The following is a 19508-nucleotide window of genomic DNA, read 5'->3' on the forward strand; positions in this document are numbered from 1 at the left end:
GGGTTGCGTTTTAATAGGCCAAAGTGTGTGCGGTGGGGGGGCGGGGGGAGGCATCAAGCTAAAGGGTCTTTGGGACATCAGCGGGTTCCTAGCGTTTGGGGGCGAGCTGATCTCCCCGCGCAGGAGGCTCTGACTCCGGCCAGCTCTGACCTAGGGAGCCCCGCGCCGGTAGGGGGGTGCTCAAAGTCCGCTTTCAGCGGGACAGGACACTGGAAAAAAAGGGTGGGCCGAGGCGGGGAGAGGAAGGCCGGGGGAGGAGCCGGAGGAGACGTTGCCGCGAGCGGGCGGTCCCCGACGAGGCCCTGACTTCCGCGCCCCGGCGTCTGGCGGGGCGGACTGGTCACTATGGCGGGCCTGGATCCCGGCCCGGCCGTCCCCGTGTGGCTGGTCGAGGACGACCTGGGCTGCATCATCTGTCAGGGGCTGCTCGCCACGCCCGCTACGCTGCCCTGCGGCCACAGCTTCTGCCGCGAATGCCTGAAGGGCCTGTGGGCCGCGGGTAGCACCAGCCCCCCGCGCTCCTGCCCCACCTGCCGGGAGAGCAACCCGGCGCCGCTGCAACTGCGGAAGAACACGCTGCTGCAGGAGCTGGTGGACAAGTACAGCCGGGCGCTGCGCGAGGTGACGGACGGCCCCGGCCCCGCCCCCGCCCCGCGCCCTCCCCTACCCCGCGCCCTGCGCCCCCTCCGCGCCTGCGCCCGGGCCCCTGCGTCGCGCTGCCCAGCAGCCGGTAGGGAGGCGCACCGGCTCTTCCTCGCATCCGGCCCGGTCTTCCTGCTCTCGCAGGGCTGGTCTCACTCTGAGCACTCCCGCTTCTAAGTATGAAGAAGCTGGGGGCGGGGGGAACCCCAGTCTCCTGACATCCAATCAGCCTGGCTGCTCTAGCTACTTCTTGGCACATTTCCACTTCTTTCCAGTCTTTCCTCTGTCTCTGAACATTCTTACATTGAGGTAAGATACAGCATAAAAGTCGTCATTTCAGCCGTTTTTTGTGTGTATAATTTAGTGGCATTAGTTATATTCTCAGTGATGTGCAGCTATCACCAGTTTCTGTTGCCACAAGGCCATCACCACAGAGACTCTGCACCCCTTAAGCAATAACTTCTCATTCCAACTCCCTGCAGCCCCTGGTAACCTCCAGTCTGTTTTCTGTCTCCATGATTTGCCTACTCTAGATATTTCATGTGAGTGGAATCATGTAGTATTTGTCCCTTTGTGTCTGGCTTCTTCCACTTACCGAGTTTCCAGGGTTCATTCATGTTGTAGCATGCACCTGAATTCTGTTCCTTTTGGTGGCTGAATAATATTCCATTGTATGAATGTACCACATTTTGTTTATCTGTTCATACACTGATGGACATTCAGATTGTTTCCACCTTCTGGTGACTGAATAGCGATGCAGGAACATTGGTGTGCACGTAACCAAGTCCTTATTTTCAGTTCTTTTGGGTAAATACCTAAGGCATGGACTCACTGAGTGGTATGGGAGTTCTATGTTCAACTTATTGAGGAACACAGCCAAACCATTTTCCAAAACAGCTACAACACTTTACATTTCCACCAGCAAAGTAGGAGTTGCCGATTTTTCCACATCCTTGCCAATACTTGTTATTTTTCATTTTATTTTGATTCCCCCCTCCTGCCACTTTTTTAGGATAGCTTTCCCATTAGGAGTGAAGTGCTTTCTCACTGTGGTTTTGGTCTGCATTTCCCTGAGATTGATGATGTTGACTGACCATCTTTTCATGTGCTTATTGCTCATTTATATATTTTCATTGGAGAAATGTTTATTCAGGTCCTTTGACTGTTTTTCAAAATTGGGTTGTCTTTTTTTGTTGAGTTTTTTTTTTTTTTTTAAGATTTTATTTCAGGGGCGCCTGGGTGGCTCAGTTGTTAAGCATCTGCCTTCGGGCTCCCTGCTCAGTGGGGAGCCTGCTTCTCCCTCTCCCATTCCCCCTGCTTGTGTTCCTTCTCTCGCTGTGTCTCTTTCTGTCAAATAAGTAAATAAAATCTTAAAAATAAGTAAATCAAATAAGTATCAAATCAAGTAAGTAAATAAAATCTTAAAAAAAAGATTTTATTTACTTCAGAGAGAGAGAGATTGAGAGAATGGGGGGGGGGGGGGGCGGGGGGGGAGCCGGCCCCCCTGGGGGGAGGGGCCCCCCCCCCCCCCATGCAGGCCTGGATCACGACCTGAGCCGAAGGCAGACCCTTAACTGACTGAGCCACCCAGGTGCCCTTTCTTGTTGAGTTTTAGGAAATCTTTATAAATTCTGGATATTAAACCCTTATCAGATATATGACTTGCAAATATATTCCCCCATCTTATGGTTGTTTTTACTTTCTTGATGGTGTCCTTTGATGCATAAAAGTTTTAAGTTCTGCTGATGTCCAATTTATCTATTCTTTTATTGCTCTTGCTTCTGGCATCATATCTAAATCCATTGCCGAATTCTGAGTTCATGAAGATTTACCCCCGTATTTTCACCCAAGAGTTTAATGGTAATAGGTCTTATATTTAGGTTGCTGATCCATTTTGAGTTAATGTTTCTATATGGCATGAGGTAGGGGTCCAACTTTATTCTTTTGCATGTGGAAATTTAGCTGTCCCAGCACTGTTTGTCGAGGAGACTGTTTTCTACATTGAGTGGATTTGGCACCATTATAAAAAACCAGTTGGCCGTAGATGAATGGGTTTATTTCTGGACTCCTAATTCTATTCCATTGGTTTTTTGGTCTGTCCTTATGTCAGTACCACATTGTTGTGATTACTGTAGCTTCGTAGTAAATTTTGAAATCAGAAAGTGTGAGTCCGTCCGACTGTGTTCTTCTTTTTCAAGATTGTTTTGGCTCTTCAGGTCTCCTGCAATTCCATATGAATTTGAAGATTAATGTTACCATTCTGCAAAGAAGGCTGTTGGAATTTTGAGAGAGATTGCATTGAATCTGTAGGTCACCTAGGGTACGACATCTTTAATAATATTAAGTCTTCTTCCCAAAAACATGAAATGTCTTTCTATTTATTTAGGTCTTTTTAACTTTCTTTTAGTGATGTTCTGTAGGTTCCAAAAATATAAGTCCTTTCATCTCCTTGGTTAAATTTATTCCTAGGCATTTTACTCCTTTAGGTGTTGTTATAAATGGAATTGCTTCCTTAATTTCCTTTTTGGATAGTTCACTGCAGGTGTATAAAAACACACTTCTTTTTGGGTGCTGATCTTGTGCCCTTCAACTTAGCTAAGTTCATTTACTAGCTCTAGTAGCTTTCTTATGGATTCTTTAGGATTTTATTTATAAGGTCATGTCCTATGTGAGTAGAGATCATCTTACTTCTTTTTTTCCAATTGGGATACCTTTTATTTCTTGTCTAATTGATTTGGCTAAAACTTCCAGTACAATGTTGGGTAGCAGAAGTGAAATCAGGCATGCTTGTTTTGTTCCCTATCTTAGGGGGAAAGCTTTCAGTCTTTCACCATTGAGTATGATGTTGGTTGTGGGCTTTTCATAAATTCTCTTTATTATGTTGAGGAAATTCCTTTCTATTCCTGGTTTTCTGAGTGTTTTTTTTAATCATGAAAGGTGTTAGATTTTGTCAAATGTCTTTTCTGCATCAATTGAGATAATTTGTGTGTGTGTGTGTGTGTGTGTGTTTCCTTCATTCTGTTAATATGGTGTATCACATTGGTTTTTCTTAAATTGAACACCTTGCATTCCTGGGATAAATTCCACTTGGTCATGATGTGTTATCCTTTTAATATGCTGTTGGGTTTAGTTTGCTAGTATTTTGTTAAGGATTTCTACATCAATATTCATAAGGGATATTGGTCTGTAATTTTCTTGTGATGTGTTTATCTAGCTTTGGCATCAGGGTAATGCTGCCCTCACTGAGGAGTTAGGAAGTGTTCCATCCTCTTCAATGATTTGGAAGAGTTTGAGAAGGATTGGTATTAATTCTTCTTTAAGTATTTGGTAGAATTCACCAGCGACACCATCTGGTCCTGGACTTTTCTTTGTTGGGATTTTGATTACTGATTCAATCTCTTTATTTGTTATACCTCTGTTGAGATTTTCTGTTTCTTTTTGAGTCAGTTTAGGTAATTAGTGTTTCTAGGAATTTATCCATTTCATGTAAGTTATCTAATGTGTTGGCATACAAAGTTCATAATCTCTTAAATGTTATTCTGTAAGGTCAGTAGTAATGTCTCCACTTTACTTTCTTTCTGATGTTAGTTATTCATGTCTTCTCTCTCTCTTTTTTTCCCCATTTCTTCTTTTTTAAATTAACATATAATGTATTATTTGTTTCAGGGGTGTAGGTCTGTGATTCATCAGTCTTTTTTTTTTTTTAAGATTTTATTTATTTGTTTGACAGAGAGACACAGCGAGAGAGGGAACAGAAGCAGGGGGAGTGGGAGAGGGAGAAGCAGGCTTCCCACTGAGCAGAGAGCCCAATGTGGGGCTCGATCCCAGGACCTCAGGATCATGACCTAAGCCGAAGGCAGACACTTATGACTGAGCCACCCAGGCACCCCAAGGGATTCATCAGTCTTACACAACACCCAGCGCTCACCACAACACATACCCTCCCCAATATCCATCACCCAGCCACCCCCATCCCCCTCCCTCCCCAGCAACCCTGTTTGTTTCCTAAGATTAAGATTCTCATATGGTTTGTCTTGCTCTCCGGTTTCGTCCCATTTCATTTTTTCTTCTCTTCCCCTATGATCCTCTGCCTTGTTTCTTAAACTCTGCATATCATTGAGATCATATGATAATTGTCTTACTCTGATTGACTTATTTCGCTTAGCATAATACCCTCTAGTTCATCCACATCATTGCAAATGGCAAGATTTCATTTTTTTTGATGGCTGTTGTAATATTGCATTATATATATATACCACATCTTCTTTATATATTCATCTGTTGATGGACATCTGGGCTCTTTCCATAGTTTGGCTATTGTGGACATTGTTGCTATAAATATTGGGGTGCAGGTGCCCCTTCGGATCACTACATTTGTATCTTTGGGGTAAATACCTAGTAGTGCAATTGCTGGGTCATAGGGTAGCTCTATTTTCAACTCTTCTTTTTTTTTTTAAGATTTTATTTATTTGATAGAGAGAGACACAGCGAGAGAAGGAACACAAGCAGGGAGAGTGGGAGAGGGAGAAGCAGGCCTCCTGCGGAGCAGGGAGCCTGAGGCGGGGCTCGATCCCAGGACCCTGGGATCATGACCCGAGCCGAAGCCAGATGCTTAACGACTGAGCCACCCAGGTGCCCCTATTTTCAACTTTTTGAGGAACCTCCATACTGTTTTCCAGAGTGGCTGCACCAGCTTGCTTTCCCATCCTCTCTCTTTTTCTTTATCAGTCTAGCTAAAGATTTATCAGTTTGTTGATTTTTTCAAAGAACCAACTTTTGTTTCATTGATTCTCTCCATTGTTTTTACATTCTCCATTTTATTTATTTCCAATAATCTTTATTATTTCCTTCCTTCTGTTAGCTTTGGGTTTGGTTTGCCCTTTTTTCCCTAGTTCCTTGAGGTATAAATTTAGGTGATTGATTTGACATCTTTCTTCTTCTTCTTTTTTTTTTTTAAGATTTATTTATTTATTTATCAGAGAGAGAGAGAGAGAGCACAAGCACAGGGAGCGGCAGAGGCAGAGGGAGAAGCAGGCTCCACACTGAGTGGGGAGCCGGATGCGGGACTCTATCCCAGGGTCCTGGGATCATGACCTGAGCCGAAGGTAGATGCTTAACGGACTGGCCACCCATGCATGCCCCCGATAATATTTTTATTTTTTTTAATTTTTATTTTTTTTAAAGATTTATTTATTTATTTGACAGAGAGAGAGAAACAGTATGAGAGGGGATAGGGTCAGAGGGAGAAGCAGGCTCCCTGCTGAGCCGGGAGCCCGATGTGGGACTCGATCCCAGGACTCCGGGATCATGACCTGGGCCGAAGGCAGTCGCTTAACCAACTGAGCCACCCAGGTGCCCCCCCCCGATAATATTTTTAAACAGAGTTGAGGTCACATTGTATAACCAGGTTATATCCTCTTTTTTTTAATTTTAATTAATTAATAGAGTTTATTTTTTAGAGCCTTTTTTTTTTTTTTAAGATTTTTTTATTTATTTGACAGAGATACAGCAAGAGAGGGAACACAGGCAGGGGGAGTGGCAGAGGGAGAAGCATTTTAGAGCAGTTCTAAGTTAACAGAAAATTGAGCAGATAGTATGGCAAGTCCCCATTTGCCCTTCATAGTTTGCCCTACTATTAACAGTTGCATTGGTGTGGTACATTTGTTGCAATTGATGAATCAACATTAATACGTTATTCACTAAAATCTGTAGTTGAGCTTTGCGCGGTGGCAGTATTGTAGCCAATGAGTTTATCCAAGGCGTGATTATTGCCAATTGAAACCAAAACCCACAGTTGATATTAGGGTTCACTCTGTGTTGTACAGTTCTATAGGTTTTGACAAATGCATGATATCACGTAGCTACAATTATGGTGTCATACAATTTTACTGCCCTGAAAATCCCCTGTGCTCCACCTCTTTGTACCTTCACCCCAACCCCTGGCAACTGTGGATCTTTTTACTGTCTCTTTAGTTTTGCTTTTTCCAGGATGTCATACAGTTAGAATCATTCAATTTCTGGCCTTTCCGGATAGGCTTCTTTCACTAAGCAAAATTATGGTTTGTGGCTTCATAGCTCACTTCTTTTTATTCCTGAAAAATATTCCATTACATAAATGTACTACAATCTATCCATTCACCTTCTGATGGGACATACTGGTTGCTTCCATTTTTTTTTTTGTGATTATGATTAAAATTTGTTTTGTTCTTTTTTATTATAAATACAGCATTATCCCTCAGGTCTTTAAAACTCTTTGCTAATGTTGCTTATGATAACTGAATATACTTCCCATTGGCTGTTAAGTAAGAATGATTGTTTTTGGATGGTAGAATATTGGATGATTTAAAACATTCCCTCTTTCTCATGCTTTGCTTTTTTTTTTTTTATAGATTTTATTTATTTATTTGAGAAAGAATGAGCAGGTGGACTAGCAGAGGGAGAGGGACAAGCAGGTTCCCCCCCCCACACACACAACACTCAGCAGGGAGCCCGACTTGGGGCTCAGTCCCAGGTCCCTGACATCATGACCTGAGCTGAAATTAGATGCTTAACCGAATGAGCCACCCGGGTGCCCCTCATGCTTTGCATTTTCTAAATTCACTGCAATGAGTGTGCATTTCTTTTATGAATAGAAAAAACAATATACTTTTTTTTTTTTTTAAGTTTTTAATTTGCTCCAGTGCCAGGATAAGGGCTCCTCTCTTCAGTTCCAGCCACCTGAATATTTAGGAGTGGGGCCTGGAAATTTAAGAGCAAATGGTGTTACAAGTGGTCGGCTACCTCCCTCTCTAAAGTAGCCTGATTATGGCTTCCAAAACACATACTATTTTGAGGGACATCAGGCTTCTTAGAGTTGCAGAAGGTCCTGGGTCATTTCCAGTTTTTGAGGTCCCAGCATGATTTTAAAAATGTGATATGTCAAAACAAAGTTATAGGGGCACCTGGGTGGCTCAGTCGTTAAGCGTCCGCCTTCGGCTCAGGTCATGATTCTAGGGTCCTGGGATCGAGCCCCGCATCGGGCTCCCTGCTCGGCGGGAAGCCTGCTTCTCCCTCTCCCACTGCCCCTGCTTGTGTTCCCTCTCTCGCTGTGTCTCTCTCTGTCAAATAAATAAAATCTTTAAAAAAAAAAAAGTTATAAAAACTCTGGTTTATTGACAGTTGGATAATGAACACGTTGTATTTCTGTGACTCTGTATAGGACCCCTTTTGGACGTAATGCAATGTTCACCATTTAAGTCTGGGCCCTGCCTGCCTCTGATGAGTGCCACCAGATCTGGAAGTTGCCAGAATGTTGGCTGCAGAACTTCCACTCCCAGCCAGGCAGCTGAGCAGATCAAGGTCTTTAAAAGGGGTTAATAGCGCCCTCTAGTCTGAGTGTCGCTTTAAATGGTCAGGATGTCAGGGGACCTGGCTGGCTCAGTTGGAAGACCATGTGACTCCTAATCTCAGGGTTGTGAGTTTGAGCCTCATGTTGGGTGTAGAGATTACTTAAAAAAATAAAGTCTTTTACTTTTTTTTTTAAAAGATTTTATTTATTTATTTGACATAGCGAGAGAGAGCACAAGCAGGAAGAGCAGCAGAAGGAGAAGCAGGCTCCCTGCTGAGCAAGGAGCCCGATGCGGGACTCGATTCCAGGACCCTGGGATCATGACCTGAGCCTAATGCAGACGCTTAACCGACTGAGCCACCCAAAATAAAGTCTTTTAAAAAGTAAAAATTAAATCTGGAGGATGTCAGTAATCACATAAAAGGAGCTTGTATCTGTGCATCACTTTAAAGTTTGAACATCTGGGGCACCTGGGTGGCTCAGTGGGTTGAGCATCTGCCTTGGTCCTGGGATCGAGCCCCACATTGAGCTCCACACTCAGTGGGGAGTCTGCTTGGGATTCTCTCTCTCCCTCTGGCCCTTCCCCTGCTAACGCACTCTCTCATTTTCTCTCTCTCTCAAATAAATAAAATCTTAAAAAAAAAAAGTCTCCAAGATCCCTGCACAGTAAACTGGTAGAGTGTCTGCATTGTTGAAGAGGAGAAAGAGGGAGGGTCACTTTCAATTTGAAAGGAGTGGTGAGGACACAGGATGACTCTGGTGAGAGTGGGTCTTCAACCTCTCCAGTTGAATGCCCTCCACTGCCCCACTCACCTTACCAGCTCCACCCACCCTGCCAGGCTCTCAGCATCTCTGCTCTGACCTCTGTTCAGAATGATGAGCCTGCACGTCCCTTTAGGCTTCACTCTCACACCCCGCCCCCCAGCCTGGGGACGGGTTCTGGTTCCCTGTTATGGCCACTGGACAATCAGTAGGCATGCAAAAGATCTGGGGCATCTACCTCCTTGTCCTCTGGACATTTTTGTCACTCTGTTGCCTGCTTCCTTTATGCAGTGTTTACAGCTCCTTCTGTCTAGAGCTGGGTCCTGGGTCCAGCTTTGGGTTCTGCTTTGTTCTTTTAAAGGCAGCGGCACAGAAGAGCATCCCAGAAGTTGGGCGTGAGCTGGCGAAGTTGGTGGAACAGCTCGTAGACATTGTCAGGAGTCTTCAGAGTCAGAGGCACCTCCCCGAATCCAGACCAGACAATGAAGGGAGCACCCCGAGCATGTGCATGGTAGGCTCAGCCCAGAGGGGAAAGCATGTGCCGGGGGCGGGGCTAGGGATGGCTTCCAGCTGGAGCCACAGGAATATGCTGGGAGTTGAAGGATGCAATAAGTCTTCATCTTTTACCATTTTCTTACTGTCACACATGGATGACCAGAAGTGTGCAATGCTTGAGGTGAGGTAGGCGGGCTTCAGGTGGGCTAGATTCCATCCTTACCTCTGCACCTAACCAGCTCTGAGATCTCCAGGGACCTCTATGCAAATCCTGCAGACAGTCTAGTCCCCATCTTCATTGACCTTTCAGCAGCCTTTGACCACACCTTCATTCCTGAAGCTTTCTTTTCCCTTAGCTTCCAGGACAGGAGTCTTCTGACCTTCCCCTGTTTCTCTATGGCTGCTCCTTCCCCAGCTGTCTTGCAGGCTCACTCTCTTTTCCTCTCCTCAGCACCAAAATGCCCAAATTTCTCAAGGCTGAGGGGTACATCCCTTTTTCTTCCCCATGGTCTTCCCCACACCATGGCTTTAATTACCACCCCATGCGCAAACATAGCTCCAGCCTGGATCCCTCTCTGAGCTGTGGTCTGCTATTTTCCTTCTCACCTTTTCCTCTGTGTATCTCAAAGGCACATCCCATTTAGAATGTCCCAAACTGTCCCAAACTCCTCTGGGAGTCCCCATCTTGGTGACTGGCCCTATGATCCTTCTAAGGACACAAGCCAGGAACCTGGGAATCATGTCACCCCCTCCCTCACCGGCCTAAACATCCCCAGAGCCTATTTACTACTCTTGAGCTCCTTGGAGACATCTCTGATCTAAGCCTCTGATCATTTCTTTTTTTTTTTTTTAAGATTTTATTTGGGGCGCCTGGGTGGCTCAGTCGTTAAGCATCTGCCTTCGGCTCAGATCATGAACCTAGGGTCCTGGGATCGAGCCCCGCATCGGGTTCCCTGCTCAGCGGGAAGCCTGCTTCTCCCTCTCCCACTTCCCTGCTTGTGTTCCCTCCCTTGCTGTCTCTCTGTGTCAAATAAATACATAAAATCTTAATAAAAAAGATTTTATTTATTTATTTGAGAGAGAGAGTGAATGAGAGAGAGAGCACAAGCTGGGGGTGGGGGGTGGCAGAGGGAGAAGCAGACTCCCCACTGAGCAGGGAGCCCAGTGTGGGGCTCCATCCCAGGACCTTGAGATCATGACCTAAGGTGAAGGCAGACACTTAAGCGACTGAGCCACCCAGGCTCCCCAAGCCTCTGATCATTTCTTGCCTGGATTGCTGCAATAATTATTTACCCCACTCTATTCCTGCTGGTCTGCTCTTCTCATGGTTGTCAGAGTGACCCTCTCAAACACAAATCTGATTTACAACATCTCCAGTGACATCTGCTTGTGTGGGATTAAGACCCAAATCCTGGCTGTCCTCACAGAACCAACAGGGCCCTGCAGGACTCCTTCCCTGTCTGCCTGTCCTGTCTCCTTCCAGCCGGCTCCCCTCCCCCGCCACTTCCCGGGCTCTTCATGCTTCAGCCACTCTGGCCCCTATCAGTCCCCCAGTGTCATACTTCTTCCCACTACAGGGTGCACCCCGTGGAATGTTCTTTCGCCCTGCCACCTAGATAACGCCTCTCATCCTTCTCATCCCGGCTAGATCATCACTTTCCTGGAGAAACCTTCCTTTTCCTGGAGAAACTTTCCTGGAGAAACCTTCACTGATTTCCTCGAACAAGTCCCCCTGTTAGAGGCTCTTACGATTTCATTTGTAGCAATTACCACAAGTTGCAACTTGATAATGATGGGTGCCATAATTTATTCATGTCTGTTTTCCCTCCTCCCCTGCTCTGGACTCTAAGCTTCATTAGGGTAGAGACCCTGATGGCTTTTGTTCACTCTTGTATCCCCAAGCTTAGCAAGGTGCTTGCCACATAGTAAGTGCTCAGCAAATACTCAGGGGTCTTCAGGGCTGCAAGGTGTTGGGGGGGAGGAAAGCCTGAGAGTCTGACTTTCACACTTGACATTGCATTGGTTTGATGTGAGGACTAAAGAAGCTCTGGTCTAAATAAGTGCTCGAGGGGCGCCTGGGTGGCTTAGTCGGTTGGGCGTCTGCCTTCGGCTCAGGTCGTGATCCCAGGGTCCTGGGATCAAGTCCTGCATTGGGCTCCTTGCTTGGCGGGGAGCCTGCTTCTCCCTCTCCCTCTGCCCCTCTCCACCATTGTGCTCTCTCTCTCTCTTGCGCTCTCTTTCAAATAAATAAACAAAATCTTCAAAAAAAATTTTTTTTTAATTAAAAAAAAATAAGCGCTCAAGTGGTGGGAAAATGCAGGATGATAAAATTCACTATGGTGATTTAGTTCACCTTCGTGAGCTGTAACTTCTTTTGTAAAAGGGGGATAACCAACCTACCTTGGAAGGTTGTTACACAAATTAGAAGTAAGCCACATGAAGTACTCAGTCAGTGGTGCCTGCTACTTTACAGTTGGTAAGAAGAGTGAAAATAAGAGTATCCAAAATTGGGAAGGAACATCAGAGGCCAAAGGTGGCACGGTGGGAGCAGATGAGAGGCTGTATTGGGGAATAACAGGACCCGAGGTTAAAGAAAGTCAGGGAGCATGTGTTGGCGGCCCCAGAGAGCTGGGAGGGCCTGGATGCCTGGCCACATGTCTACACTGGTTCTTGAGAGGAGAGGTGATAGAATGATAGCCTTCCGGGGAAGATTATTATGGCCTCTGTGGCTGATCTTGGTGACGATCTGTATTATTTATTTTGTAAAGCCCCTAGAGGATGGGCTTACAAATTTTACTACTTTTTTGGGTACTACCTAAGAAATCCACATTTATTGTACATAATACTAGAAAATGCATAACAGGTTTTTTTTTTTTTTTTTTTTTTTTTTTTTTTTTTTTTTTTTTTTAAGATTTTATTTATTTATTTGAGAGAGAGAGAGAATGAGAGAGAGCACATGAGAGGGGGGAGGGTCAGAGGGAGAAGCAGACCCCCCACCGAGCAGGGAGCCCGATGCGGGACTCGATCCCGGGACTCCAGGATCATGACCTGAGCCGAAGGCAGTCGCTTAACCAACTGAGCCACCCAGGCGCCCGCATAACAGGTTTTTAAAAAAAATTTTTTTTAAGATTATTTATTTGGCAGAGAGAGATATAGCGAGAAAGGGAACACAAGCAGGGGGAGTGGGAGAGGGAGAAACAGGCTTCCCGCGGAGCAGGGAGCCCAATGTGGGACTCAATCCCAGGACCCTGAGATCATGACCTGAGCCGAAGGCAGACACTTAACAACTGAGCCATCAGGAGCCCTGAAAATGCATAGCAGTTTAAAGAAAACAAAGGAACATCGTCTGTAACCCCACCACCCAGAAATAACCACCCTTTAATATTTTTGCTGCACTGTGTGTTCTTCCAAATTGCTTTCAAGGCATGTAGTTTGAGGACTAATTATGTTTTTAAAATACTGTGAGGAGGCAAGTAGAAAATGATAGATGGCAGAATTAGAATATACTATTTGCTGCACACCTTAGGAAACTTCAATTATTTAATTTGTTTTTAATGATCCATCAATAGTCTTCTTCTGGTGGGGTGGACCTTTCCTTGGCTTCTTCAAAGCCAGTGACTTCCAACACACCCGAGAGAAAAACGAGAGACATTCTACATGACCTAGAAGAAATCCAGAAGAAATTACAGGAAAACTTCACGTGGAAAGAGGCCTTTGAAGAACAGCCGCAGGGTGAGTTGATTTTATTGGGTGAAAGAGGATTAAATATGGAATTTGGGGGAAATGACAATAACAGTGACAAATAGCTTTGTTTTTTGGGGATAGGATCCCAGAGCCCAGCTGTGTTGTCCCTGTGCTGTTGTAAATGAGGAAGGGGTGGGCGGAAGTGTTTTTGTGGCTGGATACGTGTTTTGGATATGGCTGGAGGTATGATGTCACCTAGGCCTTTAAAAGATAGAAATTCATTTTCCAAGACCTCTACATCCAGAACCTAGACCTGATTTTGCTGCTCACCTGTGTTACCAACCTGAGGAGATTCAGAAACAGGCTGCTTTTTATGTTTAACTATTAAATGTCTTTGTTAACAAAGCATGCAACTTTGTAAATTGTCCTTGATAAGTTTAATTAAAATATCATGTGTGGTGAGTATGCTAATAGTAAACAATAACAACGCAGAAAAGAACCTCTCTGTCCTGACTTTGGAGGTTCTCTATTGTAACCCTTGTCACCACTGAAGAACAATTCACACCTGCCCCTTAGACGTGAGCTCTGGGCTCCCTCTGTTCTGCCTCCTGCTCTCGCCACTGCCAACTTTATATCCTTTAGAGACATACCTCTTATAACTATTTTTATGTTTAAATGATCTTGCTCAGGGCACCTGGGTGGCTCAGTCGTTAAGCGTCTGCCTTCGGCTCAGGTCATGATCCTGGGGTCCTGGGATCGAGTCCCACATCGGGCTCCCTGCTCGGCGGGAAGCCTGCTTCTCCCTCTCCCACTCCCCCTGCTTGTGTTCCCTCTCTCGCTCTCTCTCTGTCAAATAAATAAGTAAAATCTTTAAAAAAATAAATAAATGATCTTGCTCTGCTTAAAAAGTTATTTTATATTTAAGTGGAGGAACTTCATCCCTTGGGAAAAACTCAAGGAAACAAGTGAGAGCACACTTTATCAGGTGTTCCAAAAACTGAGAAATAAGTGCCCTCTTAGCTCCTGTGTCCCGCTAAATTTAGATTGAGTTCCTTAGTGATCTTATTTACTTAAATTTAAAATCAATATTTAGGGGCTCCTGGCTGGCTCTGTTGGTGGAGCATGCAACTCTTGATCTCAGGGTTGTGAGTTCAAGCCCCACGTTGGGTATAGTTAAAAACAAAATCTTTAGGGTGCCTGGGTGGCTCAGTCGTTAAGCGTCTGCCTTTGGCTCAGGTCATGATCCCAGGGTCCTGGGATCGAGTCCCACATCGGGCTCCCTGCTCGGCAGGAAGCCTGCTTCTCCCTCTCCCACTCCCCCTGCTTGTGTTCCTGCTCTCGCTGTCTCTCTCTCTGTCAAATAAATAAATAAAATCTTTAAAAAAAAAAAACAACAAAATCTTTAAATAAATAAAATCAATTTTTAGATTTTGGGGTTAAATTAAAAATTTTATTTTATTTTTTTTAAAGATTTTATTTATTTATTTGATAGAGACACAGCGAGAGAGGGAACACAAGCAGGGGGAGTGGAAGAGGGAGAAACAGGCTTCCCGCTGAGCCAGGAGCCTGATGCGGGGCTCGATCCCAGGACCCCAGGATCATGACCTCAGCCAAAGGCAGATGCTTAACAATGAGCCACCCAGGCACCCCTAAAATTTTATTTTTTTAATTTTTATTTATTTATTTATTTATTTATTTATTTATTTTTATTTGACAGAGAGAGACACAGCGAAAGAAGGAACACAAGCAGGGGGAGTGTGAGAGGGAGAAGCAGGCTTCCCGTGGAGCAGGGAGCCCAATGCGGGGCTCGATCCCAGGACCCTGGGATCATGACCTGAGCCGAAGGCAGACGCTTAACGACTGAGCCACCCAGGCGCCCCACCCCTAAAATTTTAAATTCAGGGGTGCCTGGGTGGCTCAGGCAGTTGGCGTCTGCCTTTGGCTGGGTCGTGATCCCAGGGTCCTGGGATCGAGCCCCGAGTCAGGCTCCCTGAGAAGCAGGGAGTCTGCTTCTCTCTCTCCTCCCCACTCATGCTCTCTGTCACTATTTCTGTCTCTCTCTCTCTCAAATAAATAAATAAAATCTTAAAAAAATAAAATGCAAAATGCTTGTGAGAAATTAAAAAAAATAAAATTTTAAATTCAGAAATCAAAACAATATAAAAGCTTACAGTGAAGGTCTCTTTCCCACCCTCATTCAATTTTCCTATTGCCCTGCCTTGTATTAGTTTCTTAAGTGCCCATTCAGAATTTACTTATGCAAGTAACAGTTTAAGGCACTGATGGGGGGGGTGTCATGGATATTTTGGGTGTTGGGGTGCTGTGATCCCCTAGACCTATAATTTATTTGATAGATATGCACATAGCACTTACCTGCTATGTAGCTGGCACTACGCTTGGTGCTTAGAACATAAAGATGAACAAGGTCTCTATCAGCAAGGAGCTTAGAGCTTACGGGGGAGGTGGGGGAAGAAACACGCAGTAAAAAAAAGTCCACGGTGAGAACATGGGGCTGCACATACCTGAGGTGGATGTTCTGCCTGATCCAAGTGTGACACTAAAAAAATGTGTGAGGAAATGTGATGAAGCAGACAAGCTGTGTGCCCTGATCACGATGTTTGGATACCTTGTATTTGCCTTTTATTTGTTTATTTATTTATTTTTGATGACCCTTTTTCCCCTTCCCGATTTTCTGAAATTCTTAGTGGAAGTCCAGGAAGCTCCCTATTCCTCTTCATGTCCGCTGCCTGACCAGAGCCACCCAGCCCCCAAGAGGGCCTCCCGGTTTGCTCAGTGTAAGTATGTGGGCTGCTGAACACTTGGATTTGGCCGGCTGGGTCCACCTTTCTGCTGCTGGGTCTCTCCTTGGCTCACAATGGGATCTGATTACAAAGACAAATGGGATTGAAGACTCCCAAATTCCAGGCTATGCTGAATGGGATTCAGAGACAGCTACCTGAAAGAGGCCCAATGGGGAAGTAAAAATTAAGATGGAAAAAGGGTATTGTGATTAGAACAATACTAGGGATGTGTACAGAAAACTGCAAGTTGATGTACTTGTTTTAATGCCAGTATGAATAAAACTTTATCACACCCAAAGGTACGAAGCTGCTTTGTGCGGGGCACATGCGTGGCTCAGTCAGTTAAGTGTCTGCCTTCCGCTTGGGTCATGATCCCAGGGTCCTGAGCATCGGTACCTGCTCAGCAGGGAGTCTGCTTCCCTTCTCTCTCTACCCCTACCCCTCCCTTCTCCCTCCCCCCCCATGCTCTCGCTCTTGCTCTCTCTCTCTCAAATAAATAAATAAAATCTTTAAAAACAAAAACAAATCCCAAAGCTGCTTTTTGCTATTAGAGCAAGCCAGTCATATCCTTGCTCTTTTCCTCAGGGGCCATCTGTCCAACCTTTGACCTTCGCAGCCACTCCTATACCCTGGAGGTGTCCAAGGATGGCCGGGCCGTGACTGTATCTAGCTGTCCACAGACCCATCTCGGGAGTCATGAGAGGTTTGTGACCTGCCAGGCCTTATGTTCCCAGGCCTTTTCTTCTGGACAGCAGTACTGGGAAGTGGACACTCAGCATTGCAGCCACTGGGCAGTTGGGGTGGCTTCCTGGGGGATGAAGCGGACCCAGATCCTGGGAAGGACCAGGGACTCCTACTGTGTAGAGTGGAAGGGGACTAGCCAGCTCTCTGCATGGCACATGGTCAAGGAGACTGTCCTCGGCACAGACAGACCTAAGGTGGTGGGCATCTGGCTGGACCTGCAGGAGGGGAACCTTGCCTTCTATTCAGTGGCTGATCAGGAGACGCTTCTGTATGAGTGCCCGGTCTCAGCCTCCTCTCCTCTGCACCCCGCCTTCTGGCTCTATGGCTTAAATCCTGGAAACTCTCTGACTATAAGGCCAGTAAGGGTGTAAGGGTTCCCTGGGTGTCAGAACCTGGTGGTTTCCTGGCCTCTCCCTCTGCTTTCAAGCCGGTGGCACCTTGACAAGAGTCCCACTTCCAGAGTTAATGGGTGCGCCGTAAAGGGCTAACTGCAGGCTTGGGATGGGCAGACTGCACATTCCCAAGAGAGCGTGGGCCCTTGACTAGTTGCTGGGAGGCAACCCCTAAGCCCTTGGGGTATCCTGCCTGATAAGAGTGTTTGTTTGCTGGAGGGTCTTGGGCCAGGAGGTATCAGCTTGACCTCTAGAGGGACTGGAGACTAAGGCCTGCCCATGTGGCTGACCCCCAGGAAAAGCCTGGGCACCAAAGCTTGGGGGAGCTTCCCTGGTTGGCAGTCTCCTTGTACATTGTCACACATTGTCACTAGGAGAATTAATACTGTTGTGTGACTCCATGGGGAAGGAGAGTTGGTGTCTCTTTGGCCTGTGTCCCATGTGCCTTTTTCTCCTGCAGATTTTAATCTGTATCCTTTCACTGTAATAAATTGTAACCAAGACTACAATCGCTTTGTTGAGTTCTGTGGGTCCTTTTAGTGAATCACTGAACCTGGGAGTGGTTTTAGGGACCCTCCCCCTACAACACGGGGGCAGGTTATCCATTGCTGTGGAATAATACTACCATGAATGCAGTGGTTTCAAACAGCGCTCAGTTATTAGCTCAGTTTCTGTGCACCAGGCGTTAGGGCACAGTTCGACGACTAGCCTCACCAGCTGCAGTCAAGGGGTGACCTGGGGCCATGGTGGCATCTGAAGCTCACCTGGGCAAGGCTCTCCTTCCAAACTCACATGGTTGTTGGCGGCATTCAGTTCCCCGTGGGTTGTTAGACGGAGGGCCTCGGTTTCTTGCTGGCTGTTGTCTGCGGGCCACCCTCAGTTCCTTACCCCATGGGCCTCTGGAACGTAGCTGCTTACTTCCTCAAAGCCAACGAAGAAGAGGCGGTCTCCTAGCCAAATGGACATTAGATCTTATATAATGTAATCACACAAACATAATCACATACATCCTGTGGCCTTTGCCTTCTTCTATTGGTTAGAAACATACCACAGGTCCTGCTCACGCTTACCGCATGGGAAGGGATTAGGGAAGAGCAGGAATACCAGGAGGTGGTGGGGCATGGGGGCCCCTTACAGTCTGGCCAACACTGGGTGTCATTTTGTTCTCGATTTCCCCTGTTTTTAAAAACCATTTTATTACATGACAGAACAGATACAGAAAACTTCATAAAACACATGTGGAATATAAATAATGAATTATTATAAACACCCTTATTAACTACCTTTGGGTCAAGAAATAAAACCTTCCTATCCCCCCCTCCCAGAAGTTCCTTCACATGTCTTGTCTCAATCACATGACCCTGCTTCTACCTGAAAGGAGAATTCTACCACTGAACCACCAATGCAGGCATTCTACCTGAAAGGAATCTGACTTTTACAGTAATCACTTCCTTGAATCTCTTTAGAGTTTTAGCACCCAAATATGCACCCCTAGCCACAAGAGTCTTACCCATGTAAAAAAAAAAAATGGATGTCTTTTTCTTAACTGCTTTATTGAGATATAATGTACATACTATAAAATTCACCTATTTAAGGTGTACGGATCGGGGGACACCTGGGTGGCTTAGTTGGTTGAGCAACCAACTCTTGATTTCAGCTCAGGTCATGATCCCAGGGTCCTGGGATCGAGCCCCACTTCAGGCTCTCTGCCCAGCAGGGAGCCTGCTTCTCCCTCTGCCTCTGCCTGCCATTCCCCCTGCTTGTGTGCTCTCTCTCTCAAATAAATAAATAAATGATCTTTTAAAAAATAATCTTTAAAAATAAATAAATAAAATAAAATAAGTGTACAGATTGGGGCACCTGGCTGACTCAGTTAGTAGAGTGTGCGACTCTTGATCTCAGGGTCATGAGTTCAAGCCCCACAGTGGGTGTAGAGATAAATAAATCAATCTTTAAAAACATAAAAACTGAAGTGTACAAAACAATGTTTAGTATGGAGTTGTGAAACCCTCACTGTATTCTAATTTTAGAACATTTTCATCACCCCCAGAAAGATCCCTCATACCCATTAGCTGTCAATGTGTCTTGTAGGTCTCCTAATCTACACATCTCCCTCTCCCTCTCCTCTGCTTGCAGTTCATCCATAGGACCTCAGGCTGGATTGGCACCTGTTTTGAAGACGTGGAAATTCACATCTGGGCTGTGGGGCAGGGTTGAGCAGACAGTGTTGCGGCACAAACCAGCCAGACAACCCTTGGCAGTACATTTAAACTCTTTGCCCTCCTTTCCCTTGTAAGATGGAAATAATTATTATTTGCCCTTCCTTTTTTTTTTAAAGATTTTATTTATTTATTTATTTGAGAGAGAGAGAGAGCGCACACATGAGAGGGGGGAGGGTCAGAGGGAGAAGCAGACTCCCTGCCGAGCAGGGAGCCCAATGCGGGACTCGATCCCGGGACTCCAGGATCATGACCTGAGCCGAAGGCAGACGCTTAAGCAACTGAGCCACCAAGGCGCCCCTCATTTGCCCTTCCTTACCTTCGTCAAAGGGTTGCTGAAAGAATTAAAGTAATAGGTAAGGGAACTGGGAAAATGCCAGGACAATTGTAACCATAGCAATGACAGAATTATGTCAGCCTCCGCACCTTGGCCTCTAACATC

At 45.6% G+C, this 19508-nt stretch overlaps 1 protein-coding gene across 2 annotated transcripts; it reads left to right on the top strand.

The window, feature by feature from the left end:
• The first annotated feature begins 322 nt into the window (after positions 1–322).
• On the top strand, positions 323–17175 carry RNF135 (ring finger protein 135). Of its 2 annotated transcripts, XM_044921450.1 has the most exons (7): positions 323–679; positions 739–768; positions 7494–7504; positions 9093–9251; positions 12796–12976; positions 15622–15705; positions 16297–17175. In XM_044921450.1, exons 1-7 carry the CDS (start codon positions 346–348, stop codon positions 16824–16826), a joined length of 1329 nt encoding a protein of 442 aa, XP_044777385.1. In that variant the 5' UTR covers positions 323–345; the 3' UTR covers positions 16827–17175. The 2 variants fall into 2 exon arrangements, with proteins under 2 accessions (XP_044777385.1, XP_021559789.1); XM_021704114.1 differs by lacking the exons at positions 739–768; positions 7494–7504 and having other exon boundaries at positions 323–621; positions 9093–9242; positions 12796–12958; positions 15616–15705.
• The last annotated feature ends 2333 nt before the right edge of the window (positions 17176–19508 follow it).

This window comes from Neomonachus schauinslandi, chromosome 15, assembly GCF_002201575.2.
Source record: "Neomonachus schauinslandi chromosome 15, ASM220157v2, whole genome shotgun sequence".
NCBI classification, from domain to species: Eukaryota; Metazoa; Chordata; class Mammalia; order Carnivora; family Phocidae; genus Neomonachus; species Neomonachus schauinslandi.